This window comes from Anolis carolinensis, chromosome 2 (assembly GCF_035594765.1).
Source record: "Anolis carolinensis isolate JA03-04 chromosome 2, rAnoCar3.1.pri, whole genome shotgun sequence".
Classification (NCBI taxonomy): Eukaryota; Metazoa; Chordata; class Lepidosauria; order Squamata; family Dactyloidae; genus Anolis; species Anolis carolinensis.
The window spans coordinates 103636010-103649898 of record NC_085842.1 but is presented as its reverse complement, the minus strand read 5'-3'; the positions used below and the strand labels follow the sequence as shown (position 1 = coordinate 103649898).

At 38.2% G+C, this 13889-nt stretch overlaps 1 protein-coding gene across 2 annotated transcripts in view; it reads right to left on the bottom strand.

The window, feature by feature from the left end:
• The window catches only part of trpc7 (transient receptor potential cation channel subfamily C member 7), a 172041-nt gene that overhangs the window by 50324 nt on the left and 107828 nt on the right, over positions 1-13889 (bottom strand). For both annotated transcript variants that reach the window (XM_062970336.1, XM_003223951.4), the window contains exons 4-5: positions 8599-8763; positions 1801-2017 (exon numbers count right to left, since the gene is read on the bottom strand). In XM_062970336.1, coding sequence (XP_062826406.1) covers positions 1801-2017; positions 8599-8763 — 382 coding nt within the window. The remainder of the gene's footprint in view (positions 1-1800; positions 2018-8598; positions 8764-13889) is intronic.

The window sequence follows — 13889 nt, the reverse complement described above, 5'->3', positions numbered from 1 at the left end:
TAGCTGTCTGGAAGGGCCTTGAGTCTACACTGCCATATAATCCAGTTAAAATCAGATAATCTGTATCTTATAGGCAGTGTGGAAGAGGCCTGAGGCCTAACTGTGCCTGTCCCCTGGGCTGAGTAGGTTGCTAGGAGACCAAGTGGACAAAGTTTAGCCATGTAACTGGCAGTAATTTGATAAAAAACAATTATTCCTCTCGCTCTAATTAGGACTTTATTTTTCTTTTCTTTTTGTTGCATTAACGTAGAGGCATGGATGAGGGGTTGTGTAGTTTTGTTGTTTTGTCCTAGGCTGAATTTTTTTTATCCTTTTATATATATAGATGTAAACACATTGTTAAAAATTCACAAGACACAAAAAACAAAACAAAATTAAACAATCAAAAATTAAAGGCAGATTAAAACATACACTGTTACAAGCACAATAGTTAGCAAGATCCAACACACTGTTTAGTGAGACAGGCCTTAAACATCACAAATCAAAGGCCAGTTGAGAAGTTGCCAGTCTAACCTCTCTTGGAAAGGAGTTCCAGAGCTTGGGGGCATACAATGAGGGTGCATCTACACTGTAGAATTAATGCAGTTTGACACCACTTCAAACTTTCATGGCTCAATGTTATGGAATCATGGGGGCTATAGTTTTACAAAGTATTTAGCTTTCTCCACCAAAGTGTGCTGGTGGCTCATCAGACTACAAATGCCAGCATAGCATAGCATTGGATCACTACAGCTAAAGTGTCGTCAACCTGCATTAATACTGCATACATAGTAATGTACCCTAGGAAGACTCCCGTGTTCTACCAGATGCATCTGTGAGGTTAGCAAGACAAAGAAAACAGCTTCCCAGCAGATTTCAAAGCATGGGCTGGTTTACAATAGCAGTTTTCACATTAAATAGTGTCTAGTTCAGAAAAGTCAGTGAATTATATTGTATTCCAAATATTCCATTATCAAATTCATATGTATGTACTTTAAAAAAGAAAAAACGCAGCAAGATGTTATAGCACCATTCTAAAATATTCCGAGAGCTGGCAAAAGCAAAATACATCTTGCATGTATATAGCCTGTCTCAAAAAACCCATCCCTTTGAAGTCATTTTAGTATGATTTCAAAAATAAATAATCTATCTTGTCATGCATGAATTTTGTACACTTTGTCATTTGTTCACTTTCTCTTGGAACAAATATCTTGCAGCATTTGGGCTTAATATATTTTTATTTGCATGAATTGTTTATTTATATCACAGAGTAATTGAGTTCAGGGGAAGTAGCTGAATCAGTATTCAGTTGTCTCAACGATAATTTCAGTTTTAGATAAATAATCCTCAGTTCCTCGCTTTCCAAGCACAGAGTAGACTGTAGAGCAGAGGTCCTCAAACTTTTTAAGTGGATGGCTGGTTCACGGTCCCTCAGACTGTTGGGGGACTGGAATGTGATAAAATAGTCCAAAATTAGGATTGTTGTTGTTGTGTGCCTTCAAGTCGTTTCAGACTTAGGTCAACCCTAAGTCTAAGGTTTAGGACAAGGGTCAGGTAAATGACCTTGGAGGGCCGTATCCGGCCCATGGGCCTTAGTTTGGGGATGCCTGCTGTAGGGCATGGGGAACATTTCTTATCTCTAGTTCTTATTTACACGAATGGCAACTCAGGAAAAAGACAGTGACATTTGTTGTAATATCAGCTATGTGATACAGCAGTTGGAAAAATTTGCCAGAACCTGGAAAGTTATTTTGTGAACTCCTGTTTTTGCATCTTTATTTGTGTTTTTGAGAATTATAAAAAAATCATACATCCACTTACCTAGAACCCACTTCATGATGAGCATTTCTGTCCATGAAAACTGTGTGGTTTTAACTCTAAATATTTGTTTGGGATGGTCCATGGCTGTTTCATTGGGAAGGAGCTTGACTCCTTCAAATCGGTCTGAGGCATTCACAACTAACAGTCCAAGGAAAATGGTAAAAGACACAGCGTGTGCCACAAACTTCATGAAGGGGCTTCGGAGTGTACGTCCCAGCTAGAAACAAAGCACACACAAAACTTTAATGCCTTTTCCTCCTCTATGATTTTCAAAGTTACTAGGCTTCTCTCAGGGCTTTCTTTCAGCTTATACACAACAGCAATAATACTTCCCCAGATGGGGCAAATGTGCTTGGAAATGAAATATTTGTTGCTGTGTTCTTTATTTTTTAATCTATCTTTATCTCTATCTATCTATCTATCTATCTATCTATCTATCTATCTATCTATCTCAAAACATTTATGCTGGCCTGGATGATTTCCCTGCAATTTCTAGTACTTCCCACACCATTTTATTTCTAACCTGAAATGAGTTTCTTTTAAATTCTGAGACATATCAGAATAATATGCTCCCTTCGCTTCTCCTCCTGAAACTGAACCAAAATGGTAAATGGATTGACGTCTCCTGTCACCTAAAGTTTTACCTCTTTGCAAACTATTCCTCCTGGCATTTTTCAATTCAGACAAATTCTTCTCCCTGCTCCCAAAAATAAGGTTGCTTTGGAGAGAGGTTGAAAGATGAAAGCTGTGGATAAGAGGAGGATTTGGCTCTGGTCACCCATTTTTGCAGATAGAACTGCACTTTAATCCCCCTCATTTGATGTGAGTGGAGCAAATCTAGATTTAAACAAATGGATCCACAGCCCTTTAATCTATGTGGGCCCCAAGCCATTGCCAATGTCTCCATAACAAATACCCATTATGAAGGAATACAGCTGTGCCAAGAAACTCTTAAAAATAAAAGCCCAGGCTTGTCAGATCTGGAAAGCCTCTTGAAAAGCCTATGTGATCTCAAAAGTTGGAAATTATTTTCTCCAAATATAAGAGCAAAAGCTGTTATCCTCCTTCCAGTTTTTCATTGCACCTCTGCACTCCTTTAATCATACATACATAGGTTTCTTTGAAGTCAAGAGAACTCTTTAAAGTAAAAAACACACAGAATACATTTGCTAAATCTAAAATCCAGCTTTCACAGTACTAGCATAGCAAAGTGTTGATATAATTTTAAACATTTTATTTATATTGGAATCTACATAAAAAGACCAAACCATCTATGTTTATATCTCGCAAGGCTGATAAGAGAAAGTATGGTGCTAAGGAAAGATGTGAGATTTTTTGTCATGCATGAAGTGGGTAAAATTTGATAAGGGAAAGGTTCTCCCTGCCCAATTCTGGTACAATTTGCAATGAAAAGCCAAAAGAAACACCTCATGCATTCTCCAGCATGAGATTTCTCTCACAGTCAGCAAAATCACTCTCTTGGCCATTAAGTGTCAGGTTGAAGAGCTGAATCAGTAAGATGGTATATAGCCAGCCAATGAAGTTAAGTGGGATGCAACAAAAATTAAAACAAATATGGGATATCCTTTACACAGAAGGAAACTTTACTGGCACAATTGCATCTATGATTTTGAAGTTTTATTACACTTAGGCTCTTCACCTCCCTTAGAAGATTGGAAGCTGGGTTTTATGGTTTCTTGAGATATTGTCCACTAGAAAGCTTTGGGCCTCATTAAACTGTAGAATTCAACAGCATGTAGATAAGGTAAAGGTTTTCCCCTGACATTAACTCTAGTCGTGTCTGGGGGTTGGTGCTCATCTCCATCTGTAAGCCAAAGAGCTGGCATTGTCCGTAGACACCTCCAAGATCATGTGGCTAGCATGACTGCATGTAGTGCTGTTACCTTCCCACCAGAGCTGTACCTATTGATCTATTCGCATTTGCATGTTTTGCTAGGTTGGCAGAAGCTGGGGCTAACAGTGGGAGCTCACTCTGCTCCCTGGATTCAGACCACTGACCTTTTGGTCAGCAAGTTGAGCAGCTCAGTGGTTTAATTGGCTGCACCATTGGGGGCTCCCTAGCATATAGATACAGCAAGTTAAAAGTAGAACTAACCTGCTATAAGTGTGTAGTATCAAAGAGAGATAGGTTAAGAAGGAATCCTCCAGTTGTTCATGCTGTTCAATGAATGTATAGTTTTGATGTATATTCACTTATCCTTTAGGCTTCTAATAGGAGACTTTATTTTGAGAATGTGCTTCAACTGGGATTCATCAAAATGCTAAGCATGTACTGGTCCAGGAAATACGTCATGAAGTTTCAGTGATTCTGTAGTAGTCATGTTTAAGGGAAAGAAGCAACTTCAGTGGGATTCTTTAAGTGTTTATAACTTTATGGACTATATATATATATATATATATATATATATATATATATATATATATGATGGTTTAGCCTGGTGTCGAATTCGTGGCTGTTGGTCAGACATCTCTACTTCTCTATGTCACCACCCCTGACTGGTCAGTCATAGAGCTCTATGCCTGCTCCTGGACATCTATTGACATGAGAGTCAAATTGGACCAGATCCCAATATCCAAACTGCCCCCAATGAACTATATTCCAGAGTTTCCAGGAAACTCAGAAGTATTGCCCAACTTTGTCTACAACAGGACAAAGACAGTTTAAACCCAAAAGCCCCATGATACTCATTGGAAGTTATGGTGCACCATGCCGACAGACAGCCTTCCCTTTAAAGTGAGCCAGGTTTTTATTTTTGCTTTGCTAACATAGAAAAGCTTTATGTTCTATGAAAGGACTTTTCACCTGACTGTTGTCTTTTTCATATATGAAACATGAAAGTGGAATGCAGTGTTATCTTTTTCCATACTGATACAATTTCCCCATATAATTATTTGAAGACTGAGCAAATTTTTGAACAAGGCCATTACATTCGAATTTAATAAAACACAGGTCAACCTTCCACAGTTAAAGGATTCACAGTCCTGGTTGCTAGATTAATTGTGAACTAGCACAGAAGCCAATGAACTTTTAAATATTATTTCACTTCCCTTCACTGTTGTAAGAAATCCAATATTCAATCAGTATAGCATCAATATTTAATTTCCAAACAGTAAAAGGTTTCCTTGGAGTGATAGCTTTCAGATCTTCATAAAAAATCTCATTTATAGGTAGATAAATAATGCAGATCATCAGAACTTCTGAATCATCTAAAAACTAGAAGATTTTGATCTCTGTCTCTAATCTTTGTTTACTAAGCTGGTGCTCTTCAGCATGTCCTCCATGGACTTGTGGAGGTTAGCAACTTGTTCTTGCCTTGATATGAAGGCATGGTTATTTAAAATAACAAAATAAAACACACCGTATATTTTTCTGCAAGCGGCACACTAAAAAGGCTGTCAGCCAGCAAGAGTGGTGTCTGAAGCAATATCATTAGAAGAAGGGAGACATTGGAGTGATCCGTGCTTTTTTTTCCTTTTAAAAAAATGCCTCAAGGAGACATTTTCTGAATTGCATATGTATACATAATGCGATATTGTAGAGATGGGACCCAAGTCGAAACACAAAATTCATTTACGTTTCATATATATATTATACACATAGCCTGAAGTTAATTGTCTACACCAGGGGTCCCCAAACTTTTTAAACAGAGGGCCAGTTCACAATCCTTCGGACCGTTGGAGGGCCGGACTATAGTTGGCCAACTATAATTAATAATATCAATAATAACAACAACAACAATAATAAAGAGGGTTGGAAGAGACCCTTTGGGTCATTGAGTCCAACCCCCTTCTGCCTTTGTGCACTGAAAGCACAAGCAAAACACCCTTGACAGATGGCTACCCAGCCTCAATGTTAATAATAATAATAATGGCTGTAAGAGAAGAAGAGACCCCTTGGGCCATTTAGCCCAACCCCCTTCTGCCCTTGTGCCGTGGGGGCCGGATAAATGGCTTCGATGGGCCGCATCCGGCCCCCGGGCCTTAGTTTGGGGACCCCTGGTCTACACAATATTTTAAATAATTTTAAATAAATAGTTTACATAATTGAATTATCAGAAAACAAAAAAGTCACTATCCCAGCCATCCAGGTGGACAATTTCAGATTATGGAGTATTTTGGAATTCTGGACAAAGGATGTTCAACCTATTTAATTTTATCTGTCCCAAATGCTTTCTAATTTATTTCACATGGCCAAGATCCAATTTATTCATCCCTATCCCCACCCATGCTTGAAGTACATTTACGTCTCTTGAGTACTGAAATACCCCTTTCTGTCCCATCAAAAGCAGAAATATGGTATATGGCCTTCTTGATCATAATTGCAAGTGCCCTCCCCTTGGAAACCCAAATGGTTTCTTTTTTAGTATCAGAAAAATACATGTTTCTTACTAAAGCTTTGAGAACCCAACTGACTTTTAAGCATGTATATTAGGAAAAAGCTCTTAGACTTTTAAAGTTGTCTTGAGTTGCTCAGTTCATATACATATTTTTAATTGTTCCATGATAAATCGTCTCCATTGTTTTATTTCTTTTTCTGTCTTGAGATCTCACTAAATGATAGGAAAATATTAAATAAAATTATGCATTTATGTTTTTGTCTATATCTTATCTATGTATTTAAATGTTTCAACCCTTGTTGCATCGATGGTGTGCCTTCAAGTCATCCACACTTTATAGCAACCCTAAGGTGATCTATTAAAGAATTTTTTTTGGTAAGACTGGTTCAGAGGGAGCTTGCCTTTTTCTGAGGCTGAGGGCACGTGACTTGCTCAAGATCACCCAGTAGATTTCCATGCCTGGGTGGGGATTTAAACCTTGGTCTCCATAGTTCAATGCTCAAAATACATTAAAATTCTGGTTCTTCTTATATCAAAATGATTCCAAGGCATCTTACAAATAAGTAATCACAATCATAACTGTAATAATGAATATAAAATTACTTTGAAAGCTTAACAACCCCTCTATCCATGAGCCATTTGTATTATATTTACAGTATACTCCTATTCATATCAACTCAAAAGTAATTTCCATTGAATTTACCTAGTGGGTTCCGATAGCCAAGTGGGGAATGAAACCTTTTTCTCTAGAGTCATAGCCCAACACTCAAATCATGACCTTAGGGGCAAAGAAACATATCCAGTGAGTGTTAACCAGATCAAACAGGAAAGCAAGGGTGACTGGTAGTTTCCATGCCAATGAATAGGTAAATTTGGCCTGAATTTTTCAAAAGACCTATCCAGGCTGATATGCCCTTCTCCCAAATGAGCCTAGCATCTTGGTCAGCTTCTTTGAAAGTTCAAGGCTAAGACCATGAGGATATTCTGTAAGAATCTAACAGCTAAGGCTATGTGTCTTGGAGGAGAGTTATTCAAGAGGGAAGGCACTTCTATAAAACCTGGAAGTAACTGGGTTTAAAGGGGGGGGGGTGGCTAAACAATGTTTAGCCAAAGTGCGGGAGGGATCGGGGTAAGAGGTAAATAGCACATGTTAAAAAGGTGCGCTTGTAACCCGATTCTGGATGAAAAATGCGCACTTTTGCATGACTGTATATCCTTGCAGTCATGCAAAACAAGTGCTCTCCTTTTATCCCCCCTGTGTAGATTGCTCCAGCGCATGCGTGCTTTTCAAAAGCCCAAAACAGCTGATCAGGCTATCAAATAGACACACAGGTGGTTCAAGGGAAGCACAAGCAGATAGCAATTAGAACTCTCTGAAACATTCTTATAATCCTAAACAGAATTTAAATTAACAATTGACCTGACAGAAGTCTTTTTTAAAATTCCCTCAGTTATGCACTGGAGCTTATATGCGCACATGCAAATCTACTTGTGTTTATATTAAGATATATGGTCCAGTGCATAATGGAGGGATTTTTTTTAAAAAAAACTTCCATTGAATGTTCCCTGTCCACCCTCCATCTTGATCTGCTTCAAAAGAAGACTGTAAGGACAGCAGGGGACCATATCCTAGGACTGACAGGTTTGTGTGGACCTGCTGACAGGTCCCAAGATTTTTAAACCCACTTTTAAAATGTGGATTGTGGAGCTGTTTGGAAGCGTCTGGAGTCTCTTAGCATCCAAGATGTGATTGTGGCTGGGATGTCAGCTACAATCCAGGGAGAGAAAACTCCTCTAGATGGAGAAGGACTGAATGAGAGAGTCCATAATAAACAGTCTCATATCTCAACTGCACCACTAGATGCTAACATTATTGTTCCTGCAGTACTCTCATCCAATGAAACATATGATCTGAGCTAACTCAGTACATGAGTCCCCTTGCCCCAGTAGCTTTTCCCTGGGTTGCTGCCTGAGTTCCTTTCAACTGAAAACGCTGGGGGTTGACCCTGTGTACATCCACAGTCATATCCACTTGCTGTGCTATGGCAAAGAGCTCTTAAGGTTTCTCACTCAACACCTATAGGTTCTCTAAGGGCATCTGTTTTCACACATAGCACTAAATAACTAGTCAAAGTGGCAGTCAGTCTGCCTTCATTTATTATTTTTGTTTTCATTTTTGTTTCTAAATGTACTTTCGTACTACTTAGGAAAACAAGTTCCAAACTGCTTTGCTACAGGGGGCTTGATGGTTTTCTTCCCTTCCCTTGGTAAATTGCTAGGAGCTCTTAAGATTTTCTTTTACTCCTTGTATCTCCTAAGAGGACAACGTGTATTTGTAATCATAGTTAATGTATCTGCATCTTTGTCAAGCCTGTAGGATATCTACATGTCTATGTATGTAAATAATGATAAACAAACATGCACCTTAACCAATCTGTACCTTGCTGCAGGGAGCAATCCAATATGCTATGGCAAGGAATGGAAGGCCTATGGAGACTCCGAAGACAGCCAGGAATTTCACAGCCATGGACTGCTGGCGTAAGCCTGAGAGATTCTCATACCACATGGTGAGCAACTGCTGTTGACAATTGGGATGGGCGACAAACTGCAAGAGGAAATACAAGGTAAGCATGGCCTGAAGTACATGGAAGCTTATTTATTTTTTTAAAAGCTAGGTTCTATGTTTTCCCAGTCACAGAGCCCAGCATGAAGGCAAGATAATCTGTCTGGCTGCCATAATGATAGAAGGAAATGGAGTGTTTTAAAAACATTAACAGCTTCCAGCAAAAGTGTAAGCCAAGTGGATCGGCTGGCATCAAACATTGACAATTCATCATCTGTGCCTTTTCAAAGAAAACACAAAACATTTCAGCTACTCAGAACCACTCGTACTGCCCATGCTGATTTGTCTCTAACATCCAAGAGCAGTCAGTATCGGTAGCAACAGAAGTTTGAGTTGTCACTTTATGTGTTCATTATGTAAAAACCTACAATCTCGGAAACACAAGCACTAATGTATTCCTAAGGCTGATCTTGTGGAGTGTAGCTTTCATAGCACCTTCCATTTTCTTTTCCAGTTCTTCACTCCAGAGGTTTAACATAAAATCTAGCACTCAGAAAGTTTTCTAACGCTGGCTCAACACTAGATCCAATGCATTGTGACACCATTTTAACTGCCAAGGCTCAATACAGAAGAATCCTGGAATTTGTAGTTTGGCAAGGCACCAGCACTCTTTGGCAGAGAAGGCTACAGATCTTGTAAAATTTATTTATTTATTTATTTATACATTTATTTACATCATTTCTATCCTGCCTTTCTCACCTGAAGGGACTCAAAGCAGCTTACAGACGGGGCAAAAATTCAATGCCAATAAAACAACAATACAATCCAATAAACATAGAGCAATTAAAAACAATTTACATTAATCATAAAACACATGAAACAGTATATAAAACTTAAAACATACGAAATACAAAACATAAGTCTTATTCCATAGCATTGAACCATAATGGTTAAACGTGGTGTTAAACTGCACTATCTACAGTGCAGGTAGACTGCAAGCAAACATTTAAGATGGTGGAGGGTGGGGAGAGAAGGAGTAATCTGTATTAAGATGGAACATATACAGTATCCATTCTTGTAATTCATACATTAATACAGACAGCGTAGGCTTTCATACAAAGGAGACTAGTCATACAACAACATGGAAGACTTTTGATTATTCTGTATTTTTTTAATCAGCTGTCCTAATAGGCAGATAAAACACAGTGGTCCTTCAGACTGTGCACTCTCCAAACACTGCCATTTGAAAACAGAACAAGCTTTGCTGAGCCAGATTTGATGTCTCTGCATTTCATTCTGAATGTGTTCTGAATGTGGCTAAAGAGTTGGTACCATTATTTGTGGTTAGCTTTATGTTAAAACAGTTTGTACAGGAATGTTGAACATTTTACAATGTACTGGGCTTTTGTAAATTTGTCCAACTCATTTTCTCTAGTTCTGGGAATCATGGGGGAGGGGTGGAAGGGGAAGGTCTTAGACAACATCTAGGAGTGGATGAAAAATGGTCTCTGCCTCCCACTCTTCTCCAAACGTACAACACTATTTTAAAGAAAACCATGTTCTACAATGGCATAGGGATGCACCCATTTCATTCATTCCACTGTCAACAAGTAAACGGAATACAAAATAATTTGTACATTTTACATCCACAAAACATCTATACCCTGCAATCCCAGTCCTATATCTAGTTGTTTACAAGTAAAAAATTCTTATATCTAGAGAATGTACCAGTTGATATAGATGTTGCATTTCATCATACTTTGTTGCTCCCCTGACACTGGCTCCTTTGAAATATGTCCTACCCCCTCCCCCGATGGCTTAAATCAGCCTCCATATTTGCTGGGGCTAGGGGAACAGGACTTCCATAAACATGAAAAACCACAAATAATACAAATGCCTGATTCTATTATCAACTTCTTCTGGATTGTTTTAGAGTATCTATCTGCAGATTTCAGAGAGATGTTCTCTCTAGGATTCTCCAGGTTTTCCATTTTGAGTCTATGACCAGCTTTCAGCAGAATTTGATTGTAGAATCATGGAGGATCTAGGGATTCCTAGCAAGAACATTTTAATCAAATCTGTGAATAATCAAATCCTCAAAAGTCAAATTTGCATATGTTGAGGACTGACTGTATATGTTCTTTGGGCTCCTCTTCTCCATACTTAAGGATAAGGGAGGAATATCTTGGTGAAATCATGGTCCTGATCTCATTAAAAACCTAATCTAACATAATCTAACCAAATGAAGAATGGGAGCATGTGTGAGGTCTTTCAACTTTCTGAATAGGGCATATTGCAGGGCCTGGAGAACATTTGCAACTAAAAATGATGAAGAATGTCTATTTCTTTCTTTTCCTGCTGACATTGCTCTGAAAATCATTGACTTCTGGCAGTCTTTTTGCCATTCAACATGTTCCAAACCAGGACATAAATAGATAGATACCTCCAGATGGAAGTAAATGACCAAAGAGAATCAGCACTCCTACCTGATGTCTACTGAGATTCCTCTGTACATACATCCTGTTAACTCGATGTTTCTGTGAATGAAATCTTGACTGCCAAGACTGTACTGCCCTTATAAGACTGGGCCATTAAATTGTCAACAGATTATTTTAGCATTGAATGACAGTTCCCTTTCCCAGCAGTAGACATAATATTAAATGAGATGCTAGAACTTAAGGGATGCATTTTTGCTGATGTTCAATAGAATGTATATATTTTTTTAAAAAATTCTACTAGTAAGTATGTACTTTTTAAAAAAAAAAATCTAGTCAATCATTCTTCAATCTACTGAACAGAAATAAAAATTCCTGATATCAAAAGCATGGCTTCCTAATGACAAAGTAAGCAGCAGTTTCACAAAGGAGTTTTATTACCCAAGATAAAGCTTCCTTGGTTTGGCTGATTTTCCCCAGAGTGACTGCTTCACTACACCGCATATAATGTGGCTCTGTCTGATTATAATCTTTCAACATGATTAAAGATAAAGATAATGAGAAGCAGAGATAAAGGAAATGTTATTATCATAGTTTATTGTATTTCTGGGAAAGTAAAAGGAGATTACGTCTCTTCGAGAGGAAATAACATACAAAAAGCTGGAAGAAAGTGTTCATAAATGAAAACCACAGGAATGGTATGACACATCTCTATACAAGCGATATCCTAGAGGGAAAAGAAGACATTGAGTACTGGAGAAAGAGGGAAAAAAACACAACAATTCCAACTTGTGAATCTATTGTAGTTACTTTAGCAATAACAAGGGCTAAAAAGCCCCAAGAAAAAAGGGAGGAAAAAGCAGGGTGGAAATTCTTCATCATTCTTACATATTTAACCCAGAAATGAAATTTCTGAATAGGTCTACTGTGATATGGAATTCTTTTAGAGGCATGTAACAACAATAATAGCAAAATATTTATTTTATGAAAAGACACATTGACTTGTAAAAGGCCATCCCCTTGATCTTCATGATCCTCTTTTCCTAATGGATTTCGATCCCAAACTATGCCAGAGAACCTTGGTATTTTCAGGAGCAGTTTTGCAATGGTCTAAAGGGGCTGCAAAGTGCATGGGATGACTGGAAAATCTTATTGCATGAGTGGAGTCATGCTCCTGTTTCTTTATTTTAATTAAAAACTGTACCTTCAGTCAGTTTGATCTCAGGTCACTCTAATAAGATAACATATAAGTAAAAATTAGTTGTTTCTAATTACAGAATGCTGGCTAATATAGCCCGCTTTTCTCATAGAAAAAATAAATGTGAAACAAAAGGAAAAATAAGACCGATTGATTAAAAATTCAATTAATTAGAGCTTATTCTTTTTCTTCATTTAACAATTCACCTTGGGTCTGGAGTCTTCACATCTCTGGTCACATACCTCAGCAGAGAAGGGATTTTCCCTTTGTCCATTCATAATTGACAAAGGGAAGAGCTCTGCATATCAAAGGCTCCATGCAAGGACCCATCCCATTAAATGAAATGAACGAGATCTCCTTGCTTTGTAGGAAACCCAGTCTTAATGGCATCTCAATGCATTCATTACAGTTTTTCACTGTGTGTGCTTTGCTATGGTCTATTAAAATCAGAGTTAATGGGCTGACTTCATATATTTCACCCATTTCATACTTAGGTCTTACTACTTTATGCTATTATGAGAAACATCTTTCTTTAGAAATACACTTAAGGTATATAAAGTTATAATTCCTATTAACCTATGTTAAAGGTATTGATAATTAAGCGGATCAGAGTAGAACGAGTAATTCTGCTTATAGCTAACTGAATGCAATCTATTGTCAGCATGATATACATTCCAATCCTTATTGTAATAGAAAAATAATTCATTGCATTTTATTTGCAGTGTTCTTGCAGTCTCTTGTTCTCACAAACCAAGCTTGCAATGGAGGTGGGACCAAGAGAAAGGCCTGTCCTGAAGACTTCAGGGTCTGAGAAAGTTCATGCAAGGAGATGCAATCAGCCAAAGTAGCCGGGACCCGAGCCATGTAGGGCTTGAATTGTGCCCAGAAGCAAACTAGCAGTCAGTGGAGCTGCTGCAACAGGAGCCAGCCCCAGTTTGCAATCTGGATGCACTTGCCTCACTGCCAACAGAACCTCTGAAGATGCCAGCCACAGATGTAGGTGAAATGTTAGCAGAGAATGCTGCTGGAACATGGCCATACAACCCAATAAACCCACAGCAACCCAGTGATTATGGCCATGAAAGCCTTTGGCAATACACCTTTAATGCCTTTGCTATTTGTATGTGTGACCCATTTAATTACTCATACAACTTTTCTCTCTCCCATTTAAAATAATCTGTTGGCATGCTCAAATCTTTCAGTGTTTTAAGAATAACCAAAATAGTACACAAATCAACAAACCAAACTTGAGACTAAAATTGAGCCAAGTTCCTTATAAAAATGTGCTGGGTTTGGTTTGAAGGTATTAATTCATTTCAGGGGGAATTTTCCTTTCCTTTGCCCTAACCAACTGAAGTACAACATCAGAGAGATCCTAAGAATGGTCAGTGACATTTTCAATCAATTCATAAAAGAGGAAGTGAATCATATTCTCAATGTCACAGATGATCCCTCGCTTCACCTGGTTCTTATATTTCTAACTGACAGGCAATGCTTTGGCCTTGCATACCACTGAGGGCATAGCTATGTTTCAA